Below are 15,848 nucleotides of genomic sequence, written 5' to 3'. Positions count from 1 at the left end.
GGCTGGAGCTCAGAGTGCTGTGCAGACTGGGAGTCCAAGGCATGGTTCCAGGGTGCCCTCATATTGTGTAAGCCCTCTGAGGGCAGCACTGTGCAGCCCTGTAGAAGCCTTGATGAGGGCTGTGTCAGGATGCTGCTTGAGCTGTCCCTGTCGCAGAATGAGTGCGGACATCAACCCTCCGGGTAGGTAGCAAGAACCACGAAAGGGCTCCCCAAACCCACACTGCCTCCTGGTAACATGAGGCATGTTACACTGGTAACATGCAAGCGGTTATCCTGCAGCTGATCTTTTATGGCCCCTCTCCCTCTATCTTAGCAGCCAGGAGGTGGGTGGATGTTTGGTATGTTGCAGCTGAGTCTTACTGGCACATGACGGCAGCAGTGTGATTTTAAAGGCCCACGGTTTCTAGAAACCTTGGTATGTGAACACCACCCCTCACTGCCAAAAGTTCTAGTATAATCTATCACTTCTAGGAAAAAAGGAGAAAGATGATCAAGAACACAGAAGAAGTATCCAGGGTCTAATCATGGCTATCAGAAGCCACTAAAAGCCCTGGAAAGAACTAGAGGGTGTGGCTGAGCAAGAGGACCAGATGGCCAGTCATGTCATGGCTGTGGTGGGCATTAGGTGCAATACTACCCAGAGCCAGGGGTGTCCACAGCATGCTTGATGAGAGCCCAGCAGATTCACACCTACTGCCCCATGCTAGCTGTGGGACCACAGGCAAGCAACACAAGCTCTTTAAGTTTCAGTGTCTTGTAACATTCTGTAGGAGAGTTGTCATAAAGACTAAATAGGGATACACACACAAACCACTTTTGCCAGGTACACTTTGTTCAATACATTATGGTAATCATCCTAGATCATCATCACCATCATCATCTAGGCAAGAGTTCTACCAGGAAAGGGTGATCCAAAGGATCGGCCATTTGCTACCACCGGAAGCATAGGTCCCATTTTTCCCATACTGAACAGGCTAATGTAAACAGGTTACCCTCGGAATACTGAAGCCCAAGGACAAATTGTGGGGGTAAGCAGAAGCAAAGGAAGGTTCTCTCATCTATTCACAGAAGATAAAACCTGCCAGCTTGCCCACACTTGTCTTCCCCCTTTCCATTAACTTGCAGGGACAAGTACAATAAATAATGAAAATAAAATCTTTTGACACAATGTTTACCGAAAGTGTCCTTCCTGCACATGGCTTAAAATATTGTGCATATTAGCATACTGTGCTGGATAATGGATTAACAAACACACATTCAGCATATTTACAGGCAAGCCATCCACGTATCAGATTTTCTACAGTTCAAAATGGTACAACCTACTAAGTAGAGGATGTCAAGTTCTAAGTCCTGCATAAATAAAGTTTTAGAGACTGCAAAACATACATACTTTCCTCTTTCCCTTTCAAGCATGAAGTGCTGACTGACTGAAGCTAGAAATAAAAAGAGCTTTGTTTTATTGTGCAACTCAAATATATTGTTGTAGACCTGTCACCAATAATGGCCTGTGATCCAAGAGGGGAAAAATGTTCTGTGAGTCTTAAAATATGGGCAGCATTGGTAGAGAGGACCAAGATGAACCACACTGGTGTATAACTACCAGAGCCTGACCTTAGAGATCAGTCAGACTGAAGAGAAGGAACAAAAATCATGCTTCGCAGCTCACGGCCACATTAACATTTACAAGACATGATACCTCCCCCACAGCCACCCGCCCACTCAACCTGTGCTTTGGGCGCTCTTCTCTGTGCTCTTATGACATCCTATATATGCATTATTACATCAGCACTTATCTCCCTGTCTTCTAATTCTTGGTTTAAAGAACTGCCTACCCAGAAGACTCAAGGAAGGACACATATTGGCAAAACTGTAGTTTTCAGTACTCCACTTGGTGCCTCAAACCTAGTGCATGCACAGATAAATGTATACAAATAAAGTCAATGTAAGATGTGTGCTTACTTTAAAGAATTCACAAGACAGGAGACTGCATGAAAAAAAATATGTATCAAAAAAGGAAACATCAAGTTTAATTTAAAAGAAAAAACAAACCCAGAAATTGTCTGAGAAAACAACAGAACAAATTAATTCCTGAAAAAAGAGTTCTGCATCTTGGCGATCACATTTATTGAAAGCATTGGAAAAAAAATTAAAATGCCCATTAGCTTAAGAATTTTTGAGTTATCTGTAAATAAACTTATTTCAGGAGTGGAAGAATCCTTGGTCACTTCTTAATATCAAAATTTACGCAGGTTTCTTTTTTGAATGTCTTCTACATTTAAAGAGGCAATCATACAAAAACTCCTATATTCCAGACACGATAAATTCTTCGTTTCAGCCAACTCTTAATGGAGGGGCAACTAGTACAACACCATCTCCCCGGACAAAAAGCATCGGAATATTCCGTTTTGTTGACTGGAAGAGGGAAACAAAAACAGAACACATTTATAACAAATACATAGTAGCGTTTTTATTTTTTGAGAAATTTGAAAACAAAACAAAAAATAACATAGATTCACCATAACACAACTTGATTTGAAAACCTGACCACTTACTTACCTTTGTAGCACAAAGAACCACTGAATTAACTGTTTACTTGTTTCTTCTGGATGTCAACAATTGGGGCAGAGTGGAGCTATCCACCAAAATCCATTCTCTTCCCCTTCCTGGCACACAGCTACATTACTCATGTTCCCCTGCAACCAGGTGCAGCCACAGGATTGGGTTTTAACAAATTGGAAGAAAACACAAGTGACTGACCCATTAACCTTTTATGAATGCCTCTCTGTGGTCTTCCCCACATGACTAGATGGGACTCAGATAATGAACTCAGGAGATGGCAGGGCCATAAGACAGAGGAAGCCTGGGTCCTTGACTGAGTATGTGGAAGAAAGTGATGAGGTTAAATTCAAACTCCACTCAGGACAGTTATGTGGGTGAGAAATAAAATTCTGCTGTGCTGAGCCATTAGCTGGTGATTCCAAGTGCCATTGTACTCACACATGCGGAATGAGTACCTTGGGGGCACTAGCCTACAGGTTGAGCCCTGGGAAGTAAGGAAACAGATAAAGAATATCTGAAATCCTCTTATGCCTTGGCAAAACGTGGGGTACAATGTTACCTGCAATGACTTGGAAAGTAGTCTAAGGGCCTCCTAAACCTAAAGGTTCTAGGGGAAGAGGTTGAAAAAGCCCAATGTTAGTTGCTGATGCACCCAGCAGGGCAGTATAAGAGATAAGCCCAGGCAAGACTGAGCTGGTTTTCAAGCAAAGATTACAAGAAATAGGATTCACTGGTTCAAAAAGCCAACTGTCTTTAGATCCCAAACTATAGACAATAAACAAGAACAAAAGCTTTGAGGACCAAGCCCAGTAAACCTTCTCAGTTAAACTCAGCCCTGAGGCAAGGATCAGATTAAGGGTGCCGCCTTCCCACCCGAATTTAGGCAAATGGCTTAAGGGTCAACGTTAATTAGAGGGAGAGGAACAGGGGGAAGAAACTAAATTGCAGCATCAGTAGGCCACGTACAGGCAAGAACTTTTACTGGCCCACAGAACTGTCTGGAAGTGAAAAGAACAGACAAAGGTGAAGTCCTAAGCTTTCAAGAAATTGCATTCAAAGAAACTAAACCTGGCTAAAAAAGCCCTTGACTATTTGTCTTCCACCATAAGCAAGAACTTGACTGTGAAAACTCTGTAGCCCCCACTTAGGGTTGCCAGATTTAGCAAATAAAAATACAGACTGCTTAATTAAATTTGAATTCCACATAAATAGAAAAGAATTGTCTTGGTATAAACATGTTCCAAATACCACATGGCACACACTTGACCTAAAAGACATTACTTTTACTACCAGGTCAAGAACACCTCTCCAGGGGATTCTGCTCTGTTTCCATTCCAAAAAGAGGTTTTTTGTTTTGTTTTGTTTTGGGGGGAGGGAAGGGGGCAATTATCCTGTCCCTGCTCTGCCCAGAGGATGTGGGAGGGGCAATGGTAATTAATTCATTCTTTTTAGGTTCTAGGAATCTATACCACAAGTGAGCCCATGTAGATACCTGCCTCTCTCTGCCAGGCAGAAAATATTAGTAAGAGCAGTTGTAGAGAGCAAGATGGAGTCCCTCATGTTGCGTGGGGGCCCGTGTCAAACAATGACAGGAGGAGCTAAGTGGACTGCAGCTACCCGATATTACCGACACCAGCACCAGCTGATGATACCCCAGAACTGACAGCAAGCAGAAGCAGAGGAGGTCTACAGGGGCCCAAGACTGATTAAATCCCTTCAAAACGGGAGGGATTTTGCAGCAAACTGTCAAGACGCCTCAGACAAGGGCCTGTCCCTCCATCTGACCACTTTAAAAGGGCAGCTGCCGCCAGAGGCTCTCTGCCCAACTGATGTCCACACAGAACTGAGAGCCTTCACTGAACATCAGAAGCAGCAAGTGCCAAGAGCTGACCTGGACTGGACGAGCTCTCATCTCCACTGCGCTTCCAGACTTACTTGGCATTTGGTTCGTTAACTTCCGGCCCTCTGTGTTATTTTGTTTGTTGTGTGGCCTATCTTGTGCTCTGCTTTGTGTAAGGTGTAAGAGACCAAGTTAATCACGGGGTGAAATGTCATTGAGTTTGGAATCCCGAACCTGCTTTATAATTACGTTAGCCTTGCTTCGTGACTGAATAAAGCTGACATCGTGGAGAGACACAACTCTTGTGTCTTCAGTGTACACGTTCATAGCGTGCTCACAATGGCTGTGTTTTCATAACTTTTTTTAAAATGGGAAAACCACGTTTTACGAGCTTCTTGGGTACTGGAACTAACATAAAAGGAGAATCCCTCACTAAATTTCTGTATTTACTAGTATGCTAAACTCAAGTACACTTATCTATCACTGAAAAAGTAATCTAACTCTTCCCTGTAACTCTCTCTCAGGGCGATGGCTCCAATCGTGCATAAAGAATCACCTCTTTTTTTTTTTTTTTTTAAAGATTTTATTTATTTATTTGACAGAAATCACAAGTAGGCAGAAAGGCAGGCAGAGAGAGAGAGGGAGAAGCAGGCTTCCCGCTGAGGAGAGAGCCCGATGCGGGGCTCGATCCCAGGACCCTAGGATCATGACCTGAGCCGAAGGCTGAGGCTTTAACCCACTGAGCCACCCAGGCGCCCCAAAGAATCACCTCTTTACCAGCTCCTAAGACAGTTTCCTAGGCTTCAAGCCCAGAGTCTCATTTAGGAGGTCAGGGTGTGGCCCATAAGTTTGCATTTCAAACACAGTGGAGGGTGATGCCCCTGCTCCGGCTTTAAGGAGCATACTCTGAGAATCACTCTCCGAGAAACAAGTGTCCTATGACTGCTGTTATGAAGCAGTTAATTCCTTCTGGTTTCCTTCCACTTGCAAAAGGTACGCTTAGTTCAAGGGCAGCAAGTTTAGTGAAAGAGTCCGTGTTCATCAAAATAATTGATATATTTTACTTAAATTTCTTACTCAGTGGTCGTATTTCTGAACTAAAAAGTTCCTTCCCTTCCTGTGGAATCCACTTCATCTGTAATGATTCTCCATTAATTCAATGATAGTTTTCTGGAGATTTAGTGAACAGAAATGAACATGGCAGCATTTTCCAAGGCAAGTAGCTTCTACGATTGCCCTTAATGATCCTCATGCTTCCTGGTGTTCACACCCTTGTGAAATCCCCTCCTTTTGAGTGTGGGTGAGACTTATGCCTTGCTTCTAACCAACAGAATACTGCAAAGGTAATGGGATGTCACTCTCATGATTAGGTTCCATAAGAAAGTTGACTTCTGTCTTGCTAGCCAACTCTCTCGCTAGGTTTGATGAAGCAAGCTGCCAAGTAGTGAAGACCCAATGGCAAAAACGGAGGCTTTCAGTCCAACAACCCTCAAGAAAATGAATCCTGCCAACAACAATGTGAGTGAGATTGGAAGCAGATTCTTCCGCAGCTGAGCCTTTAGATGAGACTCCAGCCCTTGCGTAGCCTCATCAAAGACCCTGAAGCAGAAGACCCAGCTCTGCTGTGTCTGGACCCTGACCTATAGAAATGGTGAGGTAATAAATGTATGTGCTTTTAAGCTTTTAAGTTTTGGGGTAATCTGTTATGTAGCAGTATGCATTCTTAAGACAAAAAGTACTATGCTTATTTAAGTTTGGGAAATACTGCATACTATATACTTTTTTGGAGATAGTACTGCCAATTAGCTTTAACCTAGGCCTATTTTACTGAGCTGTTAGAATTATAAATGATGTATATAAAATGGATGGCACAGCGCTTAACGTACAGCAAGCATTCAGTAAAGGTTAACTCTCCAACCCCTCCCATTTCCACTTGTTTACTGTTAGAGTAAGTTTACCTTATGACAGAATACTTGTCCATATCTAGCGTTATCTCTCTGAAGCTATTTTGCCTAACTGCTCACATTCAAGGCACCCACAATTTTTCTGTATAGTGGGCACTTTCTAAATTAGATTTTAAAACACATCATAGCAGGGACAGAGCATGGTCTGCCAGATCCTAGAGATTTATAGAACAGGCAGTCTACCCATTTTAACTCAGCTACTCCTGAGCTCTCCAAAAGAATTAGTGCCATACTGCTAACTTGAAGATATCACTGTCCATCAATTCCATCGTCAAATACTTTGAGCCCCAGGCCCTAATACAAAGAAATGAACCCAAAAGGCTTTGAAGGCAATTAGGCTGGTATTGGAAAACCTTACTGTATCTCTTTCTAGCTGAACCTGGGTTTCCTAGGCTAGAAAGTGGGAATAACACTGCTGGCCTCACTGTTACCGGATTAAATGTAATAAAATCTGTAAATCTTTGGCTCACAGCAATTATTCAACATGTCTTAGTTTCCTTTCCCCCATTTCTCTGTTCTCTTCCTGGATATTTTCCCTCTACTTTTATCTCTTTTTTGTTCTTAGGCTTATTATCTTTTGACTTTACTGTGGTATGAAAGCAAAAAGCATTCACAAGTAACTGTACTTCAAAATTTGAATTTTGATCTTTTCCTGGTCTTAGTTATATGCAGTACAACACTCTCCCGTGATGCTGGGCAGTGACAGCAGCCACAGCTCCCAGTCAGCCATATGATCAAAAGGGTCAACAACCAATACACTTAACAACCATTCTGTTTTTCACTTTCAGTACTTTATTCAATAAACTACATGGATTATGCAACACTTTATTACAAACTAGGCTTTGTGGTAGATGATTTTGGGCAACTACAGGCTAACATAAGTGTTCTGAGACATATAAGGTAGGCTAGGCTAAGCTACAATGTTTGGCAGGTGCATTAAATGTATTTTCAACTTAGAGTGGGTTTGTCAGGCTGGAACCCCACTGTATGTTAAGGAAGATCTATACTTTATCTCTGTTATCTCTCCTACTCCCCTCCCCCATACTCCTCTAACAATCTGCACATATACTCATCACCTGTAGCTAACATGGCACTATGGGGAACAGTATGAGTAATGTCCTGGGGTCTGCTATCAAATAGCTCACAAGATGAAAAGGGTTATAGAAATGAAGAGTCAGTAAGATCAGTGTCAGCTGAGAGTACCAAAGGTTAGACGATCCAGCCAAAGGAGGAAATGACCAAAGGAAGAAAGAAGGCCCAGGTGGTCAGAGAAAGTGTCACTGAGGAGTTAGGACTGAGGCAGTTCTTGAAACAGGCGTTGCAGGAAAAAAGGAAAGGGCGACGTTCCAGTTAGGGGGCACATTATGGGAAAAGAAATAGAAGCAGGATTATAGAGGGCACACTTTGAAGACTCAAGTGGACCAATATGGCCAGAGGAGTCATCAGAGAGGAGACCAGATAGTTTCAATCACGCTAAGGAGGGTCTTAACCTAGCCCTGAACTTGTGCTTTGCTCTGTAGGCCACAGAAAGCTTTAAATGTCTCCAAGCATGAATGTAACAAATGAAAGCATTATGTGAGACAATTACTTTGGCACTCAGTTGTGCATGGGCTGAAATGGAGGTGGAAATGCCTGAGCTAGAGTCATGGCAATAGGAAAGAAAATGACACATTTAAATCAGCATGAAGGAAGAATCAACTAATTAGTTATTGATCAGTGTGACTGAAAGAGAGAAGTCCAAGAAAATTCTGCAATTTATGGTCTAAATAGTAGAAAATCGTGAACAGAAATAGGGAATTGAGAATGACCTTGTGTTGAAGGTGAAGGACACCAGCAGTTTAGCTTTAGAGGCATGAGTTCAAGATAACATCCACAGGGAAAATATTTTCAGTTAGAATACTGGATATGAAAGAGTGAAGATCAGAAAAGGAAAGAAACTGCAGACACCGATTTATCCACGATCATAATGGCACCAATCACCACATGCCAGAGCTTTACACATACCGAATTTAGTGCATTTTGTTGTAATCCTGGGAGGTGGGCATAGTTGTCATTTTACAGAAGCCTCCGAAGCTTAGGAAGTTTCTCTATCTTGCCCAAGGTCATGAAACTAATCACCGGCAGCAAACATTTGAGCCTAGATCTGTGAAGAGCCCAAGCTTTGGTGCTGTACTGATTACTGGAATGGACTCCTGGCTTATCACATAGGATAGCGACTAAATGATGGGTCTGAGGGGAAAAAAATGTAGATCAAAATTTAAAAGCCCATGTTTACAGGAAGAAAGGAAGAAAATTTGTAAAGGAGTCAGCAGTGGTTGAAGACAGAAAGCCAGGATAAAGCAGAACTACAAAAACCAACAAATGCTAACAACTGAACACTTACTATGCGCCTATTGCTAATCTAAAGGCTTTTCATATAACCTCTCAATGAATCCTAAATAGCTGTATAAAGTGGGTCCTATTACCAACTCCATTTTATAGGTAAGGACGCTTGTCACAGACAGGTTGGGTAGTGTGGTACAATTAAATAGCTGGTCTGCAAGGGAGTCAAGATTTAAATCCAGTCCTACACTCTCAGTCTACATTTTAAACCACTATGCTCTAGGAGCATCAGACTGGCTTCCCAATACTTAGAAGACTTAAGTGTAATTTTCTTCTTTTATATTGAACAATGAAATATGCCAACATTCAGAAGATCTGTGTAACTCCACAAACTGATATCTTCCAAATGATAAGTGCCATGCCTGATGTTACAGAATCCTGCACTGTAACAAATCCACTGAAAGGACGAAAGTAGACCAATGAATTTTCATGTAATAAGAGTATGAGAAGTTCACTGATAATGGTCTCAGATGCCACAATGCAACTAAGCATGCACACAAGCAGGGAGAGTGGCAGGCAAAGGGAGAGAAGCAGGCTTCCCACTGAGCAAGGAGCCCAACGCAGGACTCGATCCCAGGACCCTGGGATCATGACGTGAGGCAGATGCTTAACCAACTGAGTCACCCAGACATCCGGCATCTAACCTTTAAGAAACTACCACTTGTTGAGTTTTAACGTAGCATCAAAGGCGAATATCCACAAAAAATACTCCTCCTTTTTCTAACTACCTCTCTGTAAGGCTGTATTTTCTTCAACAGTAACATATCACAACAGATTAAATGCAGAGAAAGGTATGAGAATCTAGATGTCATCAAATAAGCCAGGTATGAAAGAAATTTGCAAACAGGTACAATAAAGATGCTTCTCACCATTTTTAGTAGTTATTGTTAAATAAGAATGTTACTTATGCTAACATGTACTAGGCTTACTATTAATTTTAAGGAGTATTTTTAGAATTTCTCAGTTTTAGTTTTTATAGCTCAGATCCATATCAAACATTAACAACATTGTCCAGCATTACTCTCATATATTAGCATACACAGGCATCTTACACTCTCATGTATCCATGAACCATGGCAACCCTATGAGGTAGTGGTAGTATTCCCACTAAAGAATGAGGAAATTAAATCTCCCAAGTTAATTCCCTGGCCCAGTGTATCCTAGATAGGACATGGCCAGACCAGTACTAGAAACCAGGTCTGTCTGACCCCAAAGCTTTTCTTTGGATTGCTATACTTTACTGAGCCCTCTTAGGTATCAAATCATGACAGGCTTCCTGTAAGTGTGAAGCTGCTGGAGACTAAGAACAATTGACATTTTAAAGTAAGGAACAGAACTGCATGACTTACTTTATATATCTCTTCATATGTTTCCTCATCAATTTCTATAGTAGTCACAGTTTCTTCTACATCTCCCAATATCATATTTAAATGCTGATCATAAGCCTGAAGTGGAAAGGTGAGGGACCAAGATATTTAATAATCAAATTAAGAAACTACGAACAGGTCTTCTGCACAATACTTATACCACAAATTTTATATGCAAGCAAAGAATAACTCTGCTAATAATATACTGTTCCTTCACAAATTATTTCCAGTGATAATTTAACCTGATAAAAGTACAAAGCTGTTTGTATGAGTTTATGCAAAATAACTTGAAATTATTTTTTTAAAAGTATCCACCTTACTGGTCATCCAAGGCAATCACATCATTTGTAATATTTAATTATGAAAAAAGGGAAATTCATCACTTTTCAGTAGACTTCTCTCAATTCTCTCTGTAACAGCATGACAGGAAAGAGACAGTAAAGGAAATAAAATTCTTTAACTGCTAAGACGATGGCACTGCAGTCTCCCAAAGGCACAGGATACTGCCCTTCAACCCTCCCTGTCCTAAACACCATCATGTAAAGTAAGTAGAGCAACACTCTGCCCACTGAAAATCTAGCCAAAATAAATTGTGTTTGGCACTTGTGGGCTCAATCAATAAATGCTGCAATTCTGATATTCAGGGATGTCCTCAATCCAAACTCCAAAACTCATGTATTTTACTCAAAGGTTAAACTCCAGGGGCCTTACTCAGAACCCACTGAGGCTTACCTGTAACAGTGTTAAATGGCTGACCAGACTGTATGAAAATAAAAGTAGCCAATCAGCCACATGGCGAACTGGTAGCAAAGCACACTAACAAGAGCAAAAATCTATACGAGGGCCAGAAAACAAACACACAAAGTCTGAGGGCCATTCAGTATAGAGGTAATCAAGTCTAGCAGGGAACAGAAGAAGCCTCTGAGAGCTCAGACAACATAATAGACCAGGGATGCCTGTCCACGTGCCACTGGCCCACATGATTAAGCGCTATTCTATTTTTCTTGGCAAAATTGCCAGTATTCCATTTCCGGGGGTCCCTCTTCTCATAAAGCTAACTGTGTATTAAGGCTACTGTCTCCCTAGGTCCCTACTTTCTTCACTTTAGGTTTTATGGAAAGTAGAATCAAAGTACTTAAAAAGAGTAGGGCTGCAGTCAAAAGGCCTAGTTCCTATTCTGGCCCTTCCTTTACTGGATGTTAAACTTTAAGCAGGTAACTTCACCTTTCTGAGCCTGAGCTTCTTCAAATGCAAAACAGGATTAGTAAGTATCTACCCTCACAGAATTGTTCTAAAGGTTAAATGAGGTATTACATACAAAACTTATTCATTTATTTTTTTTTTAATTATTTCATTCAAGGGGCACCTGTGTGGCTCAGTGGGTTAAAGCCTCTGTCCTTGGCTCAGGTCATGATCTCAGGGTCCAGGGGCTGAGCCCCGCATCAGGCTCCCTGCTCAGCAGGGAGCCTGCTTCCCCCTCTCTCTGCCTGCCTCTCTGTCTACTTGTGATCTGTCAAATAAATAAATAAAATCTTAAAAAAAATATTTCATTCATTTATTTGAGAGAAGAGCCGGAGGAGAGGGACAGACTCTGTGCTGAATGTGGAGCCTGAGGTGTGGCTCAATCCCATGACCCTGAGATCATGACCTGAGACAAAATCAAGAGTAGAACGCTTAACTGACTGGGCCACTCTGGGCCACTCGGGTGCCCCCACACAACACATTTATAATAAATGCACTTGGCATGTAAATAACGCTCAAAAATACTAGCTATTTTAAATCACTTTAAGGTAGAACGGCAGTAATAAAAACAATATACTCAGGAAAAGAACGAGTTGTCAAGAAAGAGCAAAACGTTCAGTATACTCTCTTTTGAATAAATAGTGCCACTTCAAAGGACCAAACCTGTAGAAATATTTGTGGATATACACAAAGAAATATGTATAAAGATACATACTACAGCATTATTTATAGTAGCAAGAAATAGAGAACAGTCTTAAAAACCCACTATTACCATATAGAATTCTATGCTGTCATTAAAAAGAATAAAGATTTATATACACTCATGATCAATAATCTCCAAGAAAGATTAAGTGAAAAAGAAAGGTGCTCAAAAACATGTATAGTAAGATCCATTTTTATTTAGGGGTGGTGTATATACTGCATATATATGCATGTGATCACATATATATGTATATTTGTGTAAATATACAGAAAAGATCTGAAAGACCACAGACCTGATTTTTAAGTGGTTAGCAAAAGAAAAAATGGGATTATACCTTTCACTCTATGTACTTCTATGCTATTTAATTTTTGTCACAAGAAAACAAAAGATTTATGTACATGTCAGTAACTGAAAGAACACTGAAGTAAGAATGGAGACTAAATACTATTTACAAATAAACAGAAGGAAAGAAATGAAAATGTTCTTTAATAAACACATCATTTCTGTGAGGGGAAAACATGTTAAAAACATAAACAAAATGTAGTTCCATCTGGCTTGTACAAATATGGATGACCTACCTTTCTCTTATCTACACTCAAAATACTCCTCTACACTGGACAGTGTTTATATTTCAAAGGGGTTGGGTTAGTAAGGGATGACAAGGAAATAATCTGATTTCAAAGTAATTTAATAAATTTACTTACATGTAATCTGCCTCGAAGCTCTCTGTCATTTCTCATTTTCACATAAATTCGCTCATCCAGGCTGAGCCTGATGAGATCCAGGGGCTCTTCTACGGTGTTGGTGGTTTGTTGCTGATGAAAGAAACAGGCTTAGTAATACAGAACTAGAGAGTGCAGTGTTCAAATCATTGCTATACTGTGTGACTGTGGGCAAGTTACTTGACCCCTGTATGCCTCAGTCTCCGAGTACGTAAAATGTGAGTAATAATAGTGCCAATCTAATACTGTTGTTGTGAGGCTTAAATGACATGTACGAAGGCTTAGAACAGAGCCTGGATCATAGTAAGTGCTGTATAAATGAAGGCTGAAACATACATACACAGGAAGCAGTTTTACGGCAAAATAATCATCACTGTTATTTGTTCCCTCAAAATCCAAACTGCCTAACCCAATTTCAGTTATAGGAAGTTACTCTCTGGGACTTTAGCCTTACCTCAAATATCACTTAGTGATTTGAAAAACATCCACTTAATGATTACCACACACACTAGTTAGAATACTAAGGAAACATGAATGTTTGAGGGAAGATTATGGGTTCAGTTTGGGTCAGGTTGAGTTTAGGGTACCGACTGGCCACAAGATGAATATATAGAATACTGGTTGAAGGCACTAGCTTTGAAGTCAGGCAGTATGGGTTCAACTCCTGAATCTGATACTTACATGAGTTCAAACCTGTATTATCAATTACTTAATTTATGAGACAGTACGTGCTGTCACTTATAGAGGGGTAGAGGGAAAGTCAGAATCTTAAGCAGGGTCCATGCCCAGTGCACAGCTCCATTTGCAGCTTGATCTCACCACCCTGAACCAAAATCAGGAGTCAAATGCTTAACCAACTGAGCCACCCAGACACCCTGTGATACTTATGAATTCAGATTAAAAATCATGCCATCTCTAATTATCAGCTTCCCTGTTAGTAAAATGAGGAAGCCAGGTCTTCCCTTCATATCTTGTGAGTGCAGAATGAGCTAATATATTAAATCAACATATTTAATGTATTTAAAATAGTACCTGGAGATCCGAGAGTACTTAAAATGATTCTTGTTATTAACAATTAAAGAACTGTGACAGATCAGGGCTAAGATGACTTTGAGTCATCCAAATGCAAGGGATGGTTGAAGCCAGGAGTTGATAAGATTATTCAAGGAGAGCTTCTTCAGTGAGTACATTAGGCTAGTGAAGGTATGTGACTGAATGCTACAGGCTCTACAGCTTAAAAAGCTAGACTGGGATATGGAGGTGGGTGGGGAACCAAACTGGTTCCCACTCCCAGTTAAACAGGTGTTTGTTAAGGAAGAGCTAACCAACTATTAGATGATAGAGAGGTCAGTTCCTGCCCTCAAGGAGTTCATTCTAGTGGGGAGAGGCATATTAACAAATATACAGTAATACTGTAAGATACATACCACAGAGCCCTAGCGCTTCTTTAGGCTTAGTCTAGAATGCCCACTAGCCACATACTCTTCCTCTTGTAGCTTTAAATACTGCCATTTCAAAGGATTAACCAATTCATCTGTTCGGTAAATTATTTGTTCAGTGTTTCCAGCACTGTTCTAAACAGGATGGTCAGGACGGTGCCCAGAACTCCTGTTCTTTTTTTTTTTTTTTTTAAAGATTTTATTTATTTATTTGACAGACAGAGATCACATGTAGGCAGAGGCCGGCAGAGAGAGAGAGAGAGAAAGAGAGAGGAGGAAGCAGGCTCTCCACTGAGCAGAGAGCCCGATGCGGGGCTCGATCCCAGGACCCCGAGATCATGACCCGAGCCGAAGGCAGAGGCTTTAACCCACTGAGCCACCCAGGTGCCCCCAGAACTCCTGTTCTTAAAGAACTCATATTCTGGGTGCCTGGATTCAGTAGGCTAAGGATCTGCCTTCAGCTCAGGTCATGATCGCAGGTCCTGGGATCATGACCCACCACCAGCTCCCTGCTCAGTGGGGAGTCAGTTTCTCTCTCTCCCTCTGCCCCTACCCCTGCTGTGCTCTAACAATTAAAACCTTTAAAAATTAAAAAACAAACAAACAAACAAAACTCATATTCTGGAAGGGAAGATAAGACACTGAATAACCTAGAGTATATTTAATATTAACAACATGTTATGAAGAAAAATCAAGACGACTAAGAAAGAGTGTTGTTTTACGTAGGCAGCCACATGAGTCCTGCTTGAGGCTGAGATTTCAGGAGAAAGCTTAAGTTGCGGCCTGACCCACACATATATCTGAGGAAAAGGATTTTGGGGAAAAGAAGAGCAGATGAGAAAGCCTGCAGGACCATTAACCTATTTTATATACCGATTCCTTGCTTGTTTTCCTCATACCACATCACAGTTCCTACCTATTGCACATGTTTCTATTATCTGCCCTTCCCCAGAATATAAGCTCCAAGTGGGGACAGGGATATTCGTCAATGCCGGTGTCTCTGGTGCACAGAACGGTATCTAACCATATAAAGCCGATGTTTACTACGTATCTGTTGGATAAACGAAACTGCTGCGCTCAATAATCGTAACTAGTAAGCTTTATTATCACGCTTTCTATCAGAATCCGTAAGGCAGGCAGGGATAATCATTCTCATCCTGCAGACGAAGATGAGATTCAAGAGAAAGGAAGTAAACAGCATGAAGAATAAGTAGTTTTCAGGCTGGCTTCGAAAAGGAAAACATCTCAGGGCCTGAGACAAAATTCAGAGGGGGCGCGGTTACCAAGAGCTTAAAGCTTAAAGCCGTGATAACACAGAAACAGGCGGCATGACAGGCTACCTTCCGGTGAGGCTGGAAGGGTAGTCCTGGTACGCAAAGCCCAGCGGGGCCAGGACCCGTAGCGAAGAAGTACTCCTGGAGCGAGCGCCTCAGAACTCACTCACCTGGTCCACGTCGTCCGCCATGTTTCAAACCCTCCGCCCTTTCCCTCCTCTCGCGGGAGTACGCGAGCCCCTCGTTATTGTCTCCGGAAATGCGAAAATGCAATGCGACGGAAGGAGAACAGACGGCTACGCGCCGTCTGGCTTCATTGTGTTTGTATTGGTCATTTGAGGCTGGGCGGAGCTT

At 41.5% G+C, this 15,848-nt stretch overlaps 1 protein-coding gene across 1 annotated transcript; it reads right to left on the bottom strand.

Moving 5' to 3' along the window:
- Positions 1-1,987: 1,987 nt before the first annotated feature.
- Positions 1,988-15,813, bottom strand: LSM3 (LSM3 homolog, U6 small nuclear RNA and mRNA degradation associated). The gene is made up of 4 exons (XM_047743712.1): positions 15,665-15,813; positions 12,764-12,874; positions 10,097-10,192; positions 1,988-2,414 (listed from the first exon to the last, which is right to left on the bottom strand). Exons 1-4 carry the CDS (start codon positions 15,683-15,685, stop codon positions 2,334-2,336), a joined length of 309 nt encoding a protein of 102 aa, XP_047599668.1. The 5' UTR covers positions 15,686-15,813; the 3' UTR covers positions 1,988-2,333.
- Positions 15,814-15,848: the final 35 nt, after the last annotated feature.

The sequence above is a fragment of the Lutra lutra genome, chromosome 1 (assembly GCF_902655055.1).
Source record: "Lutra lutra chromosome 1, mLutLut1.2, whole genome shotgun sequence".
Taxonomy (NCBI): Eukaryota; Metazoa; Chordata; class Mammalia; order Carnivora; family Mustelidae; genus Lutra; species Lutra lutra.
The sequence above is the reverse complement of the archived record's forward strand: the minus strand, read 5'-3'. Positions and strand labels throughout refer to the sequence as shown.

Coding starts and splice junctions, on each gene's coding strand:
- LSM3 (XM_047743712.1), bottom strand. CDS start 15,685: ATGGCGGACGACGTGGACCAG. Junction 12,875..15,664: donor TGGCGGACGACGTGGACCAG/GTGAGTGAGTTC, acceptor TTCTTTCATCAG/CAACAAACCACCAACACCGT. Junction 2,415..10,096: donor CATATGAAGAGATATATAAA/GTAAGTCATGCA, acceptor TCCCTCTTCCAG/TCAACAAAACGGAATATTCC.